The sequence below is a fragment of the Balaenoptera ricei genome, chromosome 13, assembly GCF_028023285.1.
Source record: "Balaenoptera ricei isolate mBalRic1 chromosome 13, mBalRic1.hap2, whole genome shotgun sequence".
Taxonomy (NCBI): Eukaryota; Metazoa; Chordata; class Mammalia; order Artiodactyla; family Balaenopteridae; genus Balaenoptera; species Balaenoptera ricei.
In genome coordinates this window covers 5,187,829-5,200,352 of record NC_082651.1, presented here as the reverse complement: position 1 = coordinate 5,200,352, position 12,524 = coordinate 5,187,829, and the positions used below count along the sequence as shown (strand labels likewise).

The window sequence follows — 12,524 nt, the reverse complement described above, 5'->3', positions numbered from 1 at the left end:
CCATTTTCCGTATTAAAAAAAACTCAGAGACTCAGAGAGTTGAACCGTTTGCCCAATATCAGTCATCTGTGAAAGGAAGTCCCCCTCTTCTTAATTCAATGAAATACTCGTTCTGAAATACCAAGTAACAAAGGAGAACGTGGGAATGAGAGCTGGTCCCTGCAGTTCCTGTTCTTGTCCCAGGTTCACCAGATCCTGGAGGGTCATTTCCTGGTCCCCAGTCAGCCACGTTGCCTTCTCGAGTAGCCTCAGGGACCCAGAGGACAGACTGAAAGTTATAAACAAATTATTGTAAATTATTGTGAATTGCCTTTGGCAGTGGGACCCCATGCAGAGCTCTCTTTGCTTACCTCTGGCCTTCTACATGAGACCAGGAACATCTTTAACTCCTACCAAAAAGACCTTTAGATGCTGAAATTCCCACCCAAGACATGGATTATTTCATATTCTACCTACTGAAGACTTACTTGTACTCAAGGCATCTAATATGCTTGGGATGGTGTCTGCCACACAGTAGATGCTCATGAGTATTAGTTATTATTATGCACCTCCATTTACATTTCTGACCATCAAGGTCTCCCACAGGATTGAACCTGAGACACCATGCTTACTTATGCTTGTGCCCTTGCAGATTCACTATGACAATCATATCAGCGTAAAACAGATTCAGTATTCACCAAAGGAGTGGGCATGTATGGTAGCAATGGAGTTGTTCTATTATAGGATTACTGTGAGTTGAGGTTGGTGCTAGGGTATGTCTGTCTCCCCTCATCACCTGGTCTAGAAAAGAGGCTGAAAGGGAAAAGATCCAACGTCTGAATTTGTAAAGAGATCATGAGAACACAGCAGCTGTTTAACAATCACCCTGGAGTATAGACAGTTTTTTAAGCTGCCTAGAGAACTTGGGGAAGAGATACTGAATGATTGTTGGGAACATTTTAGGAATCATGGTAAATTAGGAGTTTCAAATGGTAGACAAATGGTTCAGTTTTCTAAAGAAGAAAGATACTTTTTGACCCCTGGATGGTAAGTTCTATTTTATTTCTAAATAAGAGTCTACTATGGATTCTTAAAAAGATGGTTTGAGATTATCTACAGAGGAAGCACAGACCATGCTAAAATCCACTTCTCCAAGTTTCACAAAGAGCAGGCCAGATCAGAGCCATTTCTTCTTGATGGATTACCAGTTGGATAGCTCAGGAAGCTACGTATTTGTATCACAGCCAAGAGTCCTAATACAAATGGATTTTTCTTTTATCTTAGTGCCCCTTGTGTGTCAAGCACTGTGAGAAGCACTGAGGATAATTGAGCTAAAGGAGTTCAGTTTGATGATGGCGGAAGTAGTCTATGGTATCTTTCTCAAATGGATGCCCACGAATGAACGAATGGTTGGAAACAATTAGATTGGTTACATTAGTAGCTGCTTTGATAAATATACATTTTGATAATGATGCTTATACCTTTTTGGATACACCAAAACATGGTGAAAAAATATTAGTTGATAGACCTCATCCAGAAAGATGATTCTTTGTGACAGAAACCAAAATTGAGATGAACTGTAGCAGTAACAGATCCTACACTCTTTCTACTTATTTTAAAAATCCAGTTGTTTGTGTGTGTATTTGTGAATGTGTGTTTGTTAAAGATTTAGTATTAATGCATAGATTTTTACAAGTCATTACAATATAAATAAAATAAATAAAACCGTCTTAAAAAGATTCCTCTTCCTCTCCAAACAACAACATTGTCACCTACAGTAAAGCTGCAAAACCACAACCACAGTCATCTTGGGATGGGGGGTGTGTGGCTCAGCCCTAGGATGTGTCTGGGGCGGCCAGAAGCTTATAATTTCAACCTTATGTACCTCATTCTAAAGAATCTTTTTTTCTCACTGGCTCATGAACTCCTCAAGATCAGGCCCTGCGTATCTGATAAAATGCCTGGACCCTCGCAAGTTCTCAGCACTTCCTGAAGATGCATTCCCCCGCCCCCCCACAAAAACCCCCTTAATTTGATCTTATATTGTATTAATTATAGAACAGCATCTTTATTAGTTTCCTATTGCTGCGGTAGCAATGTAACAAATTAACACAAAGTTAGTGGCTTAAAAACAACATAGATTTACTATCCTGCAGTTCCAGAGGTCAGAAATCCCCAAAGTCAAGGTGTTGGTAGGGCAACATTCCTTCCTGGAGGCTCTTGGATAGAATCTGTTTTATTCCCTCTTCCATCCTCTAGAAGCTGCCCACAATCCTTGGCGTGTGGTCTCTTTCCTACATTTTTAAACCAGCTACTCTCCGACCCTTTTTCTGTGGTCACGTTTCTTTCTCCGAGTACTGTCAGGAAAGCTTCTCTACTTTTCTTTTAAGGATTTATGTGATTGGATTGGGTCAACCTGTATAATCCAGGATATTGCTATGTAAGGTAACACATTCACAGATGACGTGATTATATTTAGGATTAGGGTGTGGACATCTTTGGGAACCCATTACTCTGCTCATCACAGCATCCAAATACGAAAGGTGGTGATACTAACTTCGTTAGATTCTACCCGGTATATTCGCTATGCCTCACCTCAATCAAGTACTTGCAAATCGTAGCAAAGAATCAGAACAGCAAGGAGATTTGGAGTTGTTCCAATCTAAGGGATGTTTAAAGGAATGGGATGTTTAGCTTAGAAAAATGAAGACCTATATTAAGGGGTGGAGTGGGGTTTGAGGGAGGCACGAAATGATTGCTTCTTCAAAATATCAGAAAGCTCTGTCATACGACAGAGTTTAAACGTGCTGTACAGCCTTGGAGGACAGGATACGATTAAGACTGGAACCTTTAGGGAAGCAGTTTGGGGCAGAAATTAAGGCAGAGCTTAAAATATTACACAAATACTTAAAAAAATGCTCTCGGGCATATTTAGACATGGAACAAAAACAAAGAAGTGAGCTATAGAGACTAGACATGAAGAAAGTATAGATTCACTGCTATTTGGTGACTTGTATGGGTATCAAGTAAGACCCATATTTTGAGGAGGTTGAATATTTAACATGAAGGAAACAAAAAGTAGACCATATTCCTTCATCCTAATCCAGAAAATAATATATTTTTGAGACTTTTTTTTCATTAGTCCACTTTTGAGATGATTATTTGGAATAACTTGTACAAGATCTGGGAGCTGCTATATAAAGTGCTGTTTTTATGTCATAGTGTATGCTACATAAAAGTATTTTTTTTCTACTTTAAGTAGTTTCTGTTACCATATTCTTGATCTTTTAAATACACTTATGAATGTATAAGTTAAAACCTGAATTGTGCTCACTGTTATGTTAGATCAGTCAACCCACTAATTATTTTATATCCCAAAAATATCCAAAAAGAATTAAGATGTTAATTACAACTTCAGTTATATTCAAGAGAGGTCTTTGTGGTTCTTTATAGCTGCGATTTATATATCTTCAAAGAGAGTCGTAAGTGTCTTTGGGTTTGTAATGGTCATTCTGGATTAAGAGGGGCTTGTTCAGACACTTAAGACTTTGGGCCAATACTGTCAATGACTTCATACCATTCCGTCTTCTTTCCACTTCTGTGGATCACCCAGCAGCAGTAACGATGATTCTGGCCAGCTCCTGATACCCCCCTCCACAGTCAGGGGAAGGTCAGTTATTTTTTGATCCCCATGGGAGAGAGAGAGCTCCTCAATCAGTATCCTAAAATAGTCAGCCATTCTCAGCTGCTGGGCTGGAGTCCCTCCAGGGGAGAGCAGAGGCAATACAAACTCACCAGCTGGGTGCGAGAGCGAAGCCACCAAAACAGGAGCTCAGAGACACTTCTCAAGAAGATTCTGCCTACTCAAAAATCTTTATTCTTTTTTGTTGAGGAGCTAGGTGTTCGCTGTTTTTTATTTTCTTATTTTATTTAAAGGGAAACCAGTGAATTGAAAATGAGACTAAATATTGCCATCTTCTTTGGGGCTCTCTTTGGTGCTTTGGGGGTTTTACTCTTTTTGGTGGCTTTTGGATCAGATTATTGGCTTCTTGCGACTGAAGTGGGAAAGTGTTCAGGTGAACAGAATGTGCGTTTCTTCTTCACAATATTGTTGTACTTGATAGTAATGAGGATAGCTTTATGTATCCTCTTGAAATCTGAAAATGGTAGTGGAATGTCTATTTCTTCATAGAAGAGATATGTAGAAAGCTACTGATCATCATTATTTGGGAAAAAATACATTGCTTAAAAAATTTCCTGGAGGTAATTATTTAGATTATGTTCCTTGTGTTGATGGCAAGTTACTTCATTTGCGTTCTGTACAGATAGAAAACGTCACTTTCCACCATGAAGGATTCTTCTGGAGATGTTGGTTTAATGGGATTGTGGAAGAGAATGATTCCAATATCTGGCAGTTCTGGTACAGTAAGTGAAATTCAGCTTTATTTTCCCCCTTGGCTTTAAAATAAAAATGAACAGTTTCTCATTTGGTGCATGTCACTTATAAAATAGGATTGGATTCTTAGTTGTAGAATCTCAATAGGGTATCTTTCAAATGTTCATAAAGTGATTCCTTTTTATTAAGTAGAAATGGCTATAGGAATAATTATTTTCTAACATGAAATTGGAGTCTGAATATTTATGGCAAAATTGAATAATCCGCTGTTTCCTTGCTCATGTTTAAAATATACCAACCCTAATAAACAAAACAGATATTATCTATAGTATTTTTTTCGAGTGTCTGTTATTGCTATGTTGCAAATAAATGCTTTTATTTTTTTTGGCTATTTTTGGGGGCTTGAAACCCCAAGTTTAAAAATCCAGAATTAAAGATGTATTATTTTATATTAAGAGCTTCAAAGTTTAAAAAAATCTTCTTTATAACAAAACAGTGATCAGCAGTGGCAGATGAAAGCTTGCTCTATTTGGGCTTAAACCAAGTTTGTGGGCAATATTAAGAAATGCTTTGCTTTTGATGTTTCCATTCTCTCATAGAAACTTTAAAGTTCTTTTCTGAAGTAGAATAGCTCCTTAAAAATATGATGCATTCTTTGAACTGCTTTTCCTATGTTGTGTTAATCTTTGAAAATCAATTCACTGAAAATAGCTAGACTTTATCTTATTGCATCCAGCAATGAAAGAACTGTTTATTACCTTCAAACTTATTGTGGGTTGAAATTATCAGTGTTCTTATCAAAATACTCCTGTGATAAATCAAAGTATGGTATTTAAATAATAGTCAAGATCATGGAATATAACATAAAAATATGAGATCACAGAAGACGAGTCAACGGTAAATGGCATATGTAAAAGGAACAAAGTAATGATGAAATGGCATTTTGAGAGAAATATTTCATAGAGTTTCTGATTGTCATTTGGGGGAGGAGAATAAGCATGTGATCTGCCAATGAAAATTATTTAGACTTTGGTAAAGTGGAGTAGGTCAGACTTTGCAAGAGGAAGAGTTTGCCAAGACTTAGAGAAGGAAAGAGTATTTTACTCCTTAGAGGGTATATGATGAAATCTTCACGATGTCAAACAACATTAAAATTCTTTCTTGTGGTTTCTTCAAATGCTAAAAATGTACTTGAATTATTAACTTGTATGGTCTATCATTTACACCTTTTCCCTGAAAATAGAATATAGAAGAAATTTTCTATTAATTAGAACCAATCAAGGTTAAATCTAAATTTATTAGATTTTTAAATGACTATTTTTTGAATACCTACTATGTGCTAGGCATTATGTTAGGAATTGGAGAATATAGTTGTGAAAACGAATGAAATCTGGTGCTTTCAATTTTAGGGTGGTATTAAGGGCATTCTCTCCCTTGAATTAGGTCATGAGCTAGATGTTATAAATGAATCCACTTTCCAGGTCCCCTGTGCTTTACCATATGAGGTTTTTAAGGAAGTTTCCTCCCTTATTCAATAATTCTCTGAATTTATTGATCTAACCTATAGTTTTATTTTGCTTGTGTACCCCCAGATCCTGTATTTCTCTTCTGTTAGGAACAAACCTTCACTCAGCTTCTCAGTAACAAATACCTTTGTTCTGCTCTCCTTCCTAGCCAATCAGCCACCATTGAAGAACTGCACGCATGCTTACCTGTCGCCATATCCCTTCATGAGAGGAGAGCACAACTCGACCTCCTATGACTCTGCAGTTAGTAAGTACCTCTTTCCTCAGAGGGCCTCTGAGAGGGGCCTGTCTTTCTGAAAGATGCCCACCACAGCATTTCTGTGGGCGATTAAAAAATAATTTAACATTTATAATTTCAACATGTTTTTTGATACCAGTCTGTTATGTATAAAATAATAAGATGCCATTTTTAAAACACCATTTATAATCTTAATAAAATACAACTTTGGTCTAAAATTAAAGCCATTGTAATTTGCTTTCTACTTATAAAGATAATTTTTTTAAAAGTGTGTTTTCTGATATGAAAGTAGTGGTGTACATCAGGAAGAACTGCTCCTTAAGATGTAAAACTGGTCTTACAATGGAAAATATTGGAATATACACCCTGATTTTAAAACATTTTTTTGCAGTTGTTACACATAAGAATATGATTATGCTACTGTATTTCTACAAAATGATTGAACTTTGCTGTGTGTGATATCCCATAGAAGAAGTAGAGTCTGATGTCATTAACTAGGAGTCATGATTACCTGAATTCTTTCATGTTTTCATACTATTTTTTCTATAGAAAATATATAAACTAAGTTTCTATAGAAAGTACACAATATATAGTACACAAATCTAATTTTAGAAAGTACATAAGCTCAGTATGTCAACTTTATTGTCAGCTGGTTTCATGAAGTTTTTACTATTGTTTATCCAAACCTTAAAACTAGGGTTGGTACAGAATTTACCAATGTCATAAACAAAGCCAAAAAATATCTGTTTTTCAAAGAAGATACTTAATATATTTAACATTCTGAATAAATGTGTATTAGTCAGGATTCTCCGGACAATCAGTAGGGGATTATATATGGGTGTGTGTGTGTGTGTGTGTATACAAAGAGAGATTGAGGTTGATTGATTGATTGATGGAGAGATTTTAAGGAATTGGCTCATACTATTGTGGAGGCTGGCAAGTCTGAAATCTGGAGCAAGCCTGCAGCTGGAGATTCAGATAAGACTTGATGTTGTGGTCTTGAGTCTGAACGCTGGAAACTCGGGTAGAATATCTGTGGTGCAATCTTGGGGAGAGTTCCTTCTTCTTCAGGAAACCTGTCTTTGTTCTTAAGTCCTTCAACTGATTGGATGAGGCCCACCTCCTCATTCTAGAGGATAATCTACTTTACTTATAGTCTGCTGATAGTAAATGCTCATCACATCTAAAAAAATACCTTTACAGCAGCATCTAGACTACTGTTTGATCAAGCAACTGGGCACCCATAGTCTAACTAAGTTGGCACATAAAATTAACCATCACAGAACTTAATGAATTTTTACATCATTCATCCATTTTTTCATCTTTATATAAAATTTGTATTTCCACACATTATAATTTTGTTCTGAGTTTGTCAAAGCTGTAGCATCTGCTTATATCACATCATTAACATGACGTTTTATGGAGCGGGTGTGGGTCCGGATAGGAAAAGGGGTGAGGACGCAGCTGTGCTTGTCCACCAGGCTTGCGTGTGCTCAGAGGGTCTGTGGCTGTTGGCCTTGAAGCATGTGCAGCGGAGATGCTTTTCCCATTGAAAACCTCATGAGACACCTCATTCACACTAGCCAGACCCTCTTACATCGTGGATGACACGGACCCTCTCACTGACGAGAGAACAGATGGCATGGGAAGAGCAGGATAAACCATTTTTTAAAAATATTTATTTATTTATTTATTTATTTATTTTATTTTTGGCTGCATTGCGTCTTCGTTGCTGCACCCGGGCTGTCTCTAGTGTGGCGAGCGGGGGCTGCTCTTTGTTGCAGTGTGCGGGCTTCTCACTGCAGTGGCTTCTCTTGTTGCAGAGCACGGGCTCTAGGTGCGCGGGCTTCAGTAGTTGTGGCACGTGGGCTCAGTAGTTGTGGCTCGCAGGCTCTAGAGCGCAGGCTCAGTAGTTGTGGCACACGGGCTCTAGAGCACAGGCTCAGTAGTTGTGGCTCACGGGCTTAGTTGCTCCGCAGCATGTGGGATCTTCCCAGACCAGGGCTCGAACCCGTGTCCCTTGCATTAGCAGGCGGATTCTTAACCACTGCGCCACCAGGGAAGTCCCAAACCATTTAATCATATACTACAAAAAGTTACAAAAAAGTTACATTACAAAAAATTATGAAAATGGTACCCCTTCCTTGTCATTCTTTCTGGAACATTAGGTATTTGCATAAATATTAGTATTGCTGTTGTTGATACTCATATGTTGAGGTCCTGTGATAAGATAGGTATTGTAAGTACCATATATTTAAAAATGAATCTACATATTTGAAAAGTTTGCACCTCAAGGAGATAGTGGAGAACTTGAAAAACAAGGTAACGTTATCTGTGCATAATAATTACAATGGAGAAGGATAGTAAATGCATGTCAGAAAAATTACACTGCAATTACATTAGGATTATTATGTGGCATTACATATAATTACTGTGTCATTTTTTGAATCTAGTGACAAAACTGTATTCCATTTTGTTTAAATTGTCAAACTCCTCTTTGGCACACATATTGTAACTCCTTATTCACTTTAAGCAACTTTATCAGACACTCTAAGTAAAAATGACTGAGGTGGGAAGAGGTATGTCCTACAGCAGAAATACTATATGCAAGTTTCATTTATCTTCATAATACTGTACAATGATATGTGGCATTATATTTGGGTGATTATTTTATTGTTTCCTTTATCCAAGAGAAGGACATAGATTTCATCAAAAAGATTCCACCTGGTTGAAAGTGTGTGCTTCCTGGTTAATGAGGCCACATAGACTTCACTAGACTCCAGAACTACTCTTTGGCTTCATAGCTTCTTAATTATCAGGCATCATACATTTGCCAGCTTATCTTAGGAAAATTCAAAGTATTGTTTGTGAAATCTGATGTATCGTGGCCTGGCAAATTATTGGTAAAATGTCTTTGTATTCTCCTGATTTTTTACAGTTACAGTTAGCCAATATTTGAAATCAGTGAAAATGATACAGTGGTGGATGGTTTTTCTGGAAAGTCTATTTTAGAATTATTGGATATTACTGATGAAATTATTCTTTTTCATGATAAGGAGGCTGAGACTCAGAGAAGCCATGTGATTCTGTCTTCACACAGCTGATCACTGGCAGAACTAATGTAAGGTCCAAGTCTCTGGGTGTTTATTGATAATCTTATAAACTACAGTGAATGAAAAGGCTGATTTTAGTTCTTAGTATTAAATCTTTTAAGTATAAGTCTTTTAGTTGGATCTCAATAAAAGAACAGAGTAAACTTATGTTGGCTTTTTCTGCCTTTCTGTCTGATCCTGACTTGTGTATACAGTCTGGTCTAATTCATTGTTTCCTTTATTTTTGTCTTAATCTCAGATGCATACAATCATGGTTCAAATCTAGTCATTTGGATGGTTGACCAAGCTTAGAGGGGGTGATCTAATTCTCAGAATTATTTTCTGAGCTAGGACTGTGCTTCAAAATCCATTAAACAATTTCATTACCTTTTGATATGTCAGAATTTAGATTTTCTGGTTTGTTTCATGCTTAAATTCAGTCATAGTTCATTAATTTGGTAACATTTGGTGATGATGTACTGAATGTAGATTAATTTTCAAGGTAACTCAATCCTTGAGTGAATCAGTCATTTCTTTTTGGTGTCCCCATAGCCTTTGATCACACCCATCAGAGTGCTCCTTGTACTTAACTGTAGTTGTTTGTTTACTGGGCTTCTTAATTATTTATTCCAACTCCCCAAAGGCACAGAATGTAACCTACTCAAATTTATATCACCAGAGCTTAGTGTAGCGCCTGGTCCCCCATCCCCACTAATACTTGGACTAGACCAGGTTCTCCTTTATAAAAACCATGCTTTAATTTGATAATTTGTAGCACAGATTTTAATCATTTACTTGCATAATTATTTTGTTCACGTATTCCTTCCTGATTCAACTCTAAGCTCCACTGCTATGACGCCTTTTATGTTTGACTCACCATTGTATCCACTGTAGACTGAATATTTTTGTAGAATTAATATTTCTTGAGAGTCTCCACTAACTGTGCTGTACTCTGGTGCTGATACTGATGCCCTGAGTAACTAATAATGTGTGTAGGAATTTTTTAAACCTTTACTAAATGGACTGTGGTTACTCTTAATTTTTTTTTTCATACTTTTTATAATTTTTTAGGTCTTCAACATTGTTTTCACGTGTCAACTGTCCTTTACTTTTATTGTCAATATTTATTTATTTACTTTTCTTTTCTGGTCTGTTCATCCTTCACTCATAAAAATTATAGGGTGATGTGAATGATGTAAGACTAGAAGCAGGAAAGCAGCTAGGCAAGATATTAGTCAGCAGCACATCAAGCTGGAAGTAGCAGAAAACAAACAGCAACTAAAACATAAGGGCTATTTTTCTCCCACAATAAGAAGTTCAGAAGCAGCTGCTATAATGATGTTGTCAGGGACCCAGGCCCTTTCAACCTTTTCTTCCACCATCCTTGGCAGGTGGATAGCCCCTGTCATGTTCTTCCATCTTCAGAAGAGCAGACATGTCCCTAGAATTCTCCCGTAGATTTCTGCCAATGCTTTCTTCATTGGAACTGTGTCACAGGGCCTTGCTGGGCTGGGATGTGGAGTTGTTTGCTTTCTAGCCTCTGTGGCAGAGGAGGAGAAGGGCTGGGAGTGTTGATGGATCAACCCAGAGGAGCCTCCTCAGGGGACCAGCATCGTAATCCTGCCTGGAAGTTATCAGGGCAGGACAAGGGTGAGGCAGCAAAGGTGAAAAGGGAGTGATGGATAGAAATGATATTTAAAGAGTTAAATGTAAAACTTGGTAGCCAAACAAAAGAAAGCTGGAGGAATCTAGGACGATGAAGAAATTGCTTTTTGAACAAGATGCAATTCAGTTTAAACAACATACAATCAAGGTAATATGGTCACTTTCCTCCAGACAATAAATGTTATTTTAGGGTATTTCTTTCCAGTCTTTTTTTACGTGCATATTGTACATTGTTTTAATCATTATAAATGCAAATGTATATCTCACTTTTCTATTTTTACGTCAGCACATATGTCTCCATATTTGTGCCTAATAGTTTCTCAGATTTTAAATGCTAGTTGCCACCTCCACATTAAATATGATTTTATGTGTGTTATATTTGTCATAATTTGTTTTGGTTCTTCGGATTATGTTTTCATAAATGTGAATGGTGGTGAATCAAAAGATAGGAATAAAATTGCATTATCGTTATTGTGCCAAGGTACCAAATTGCTTGCCAACCAGCACTGAACTGTGAATTATTTCAAGAAAATTTGGTAGGGAGGATAGAAATATGAGAATCAGGAGGAGGTGGCATGTTTTGAAGTGGAGGATGGGGATTTAGTTTGGATTTAGACACAGTAAATTTGGGTTGATGGTGGAATACCAGTTTGAAATAATTCAACAAGGAGCTTGATGTGCAGAACTGACGATTAATTTAAAAGACATTAATTAGCACAACTGATAATGATCAGGAATTGCAGACATGGTTTTTGATATCAGATATAATCTTCAAGAAAAAATGTCATAGGAAAGGAGATGGTAAAATATCAGTTATACGTAGGAGAAGGAAAGAAGCGAGGACAGTCCAGAAAGGAGGAGGAGGAAGTGGTATTGAGAAGCAAGCCAATGGGCAGACTGGTGTGTTGTCAGAGGCGCCTACACAGGTGAGAGTCTTGGGAAAGACGTGGTGGTCCTCAGTGCAGGTGTAGAGTGAATGAGAACGAGAAGGGGGCAAAAAGGAATTGGATAACATGCTGATAATGAAGAAGTTCTGGTGGCTCCTGGTAGCTCCCTCCCCACCAAGGACCCATAAAGAGGCCCATAAAGTCAGCTCCTTTGAAATATAAACCCACAGGCCCTGCTGGTTTGGCCTGAGACTTCCAGACCTTGTGCTCTGTGTCCCACTTCTGTGCACGGCCCGTCCCCTTGGGTGGAGCCTGAGGGCCCTGCTCTCTCTTCGTGGCAATGCCTTTCCCCTCCATTTTCCTGTGCATTCTGTCACCTAATCCTCCTGAGAGCCAAGCCCTACCGCAGGCTTCCTCCTCCTCTTCTCCCAGGAGAGGTCAGAAGGCAGCCATTCTCCTAAAGGGGGGCAGAGCAGCACGATGAAAGGAACGTGACACCTCACACTGGGTGTCCTTTGCAATTAGCTGACACTGGGACTTGGAATAGCAACCAAAAGAGCACAGCCTTGCAGAGAGCACCAGGTCCTCACAAAACAATCCCGTGCTTCACGCTACAAGACAAGATAAACCATAAAAATGAATGCCCTTATACACCACAGCTTTAAACAGCAAGTAAATGAATTAAGATTTGAGTCAAGAGTTAATATAAATTCTTAAATAATTGAGGAGACACATCAACAT

The 12,524-nt window shown here is 37.9% G+C and overlaps 1 protein-coding gene across 6 annotated transcripts in view; it reads left to right on the top strand.

The window, feature by feature from the left end:
- TMEM182 (transmembrane protein 182) overlaps positions 1-12,524 on the top strand; it is a 390,758-nt gene that overhangs the window by 11,559 nt on the left and 366,675 nt on the right. For 2 of the 6 annotated variants that reach the window (XR_009506441.1, XR_009506440.1), the window contains exons 1-3: positions 3,707-4,066; positions 4,305-4,404; positions 6,050-6,148. Coding sequence is in view for 4 of the 6 variants with exons in the window: in XM_059942707.1 (XP_059798690.1) it covers positions 3,935-4,066; positions 4,305-4,404; positions 6,050-6,148 (331 nt within the window). In the remaining 2 variants the exon portion in view is untranslated. Of the gene's footprint in view, positions 1-3,706; positions 4,067-4,304; positions 4,405-6,049; positions 6,149-12,524 lie in introns of those variants that run through there. The other 4 variants (XM_059942707.1, XM_059942706.1, XM_059942708.1 and 1 more) reach the window with 4 other exon arrangements.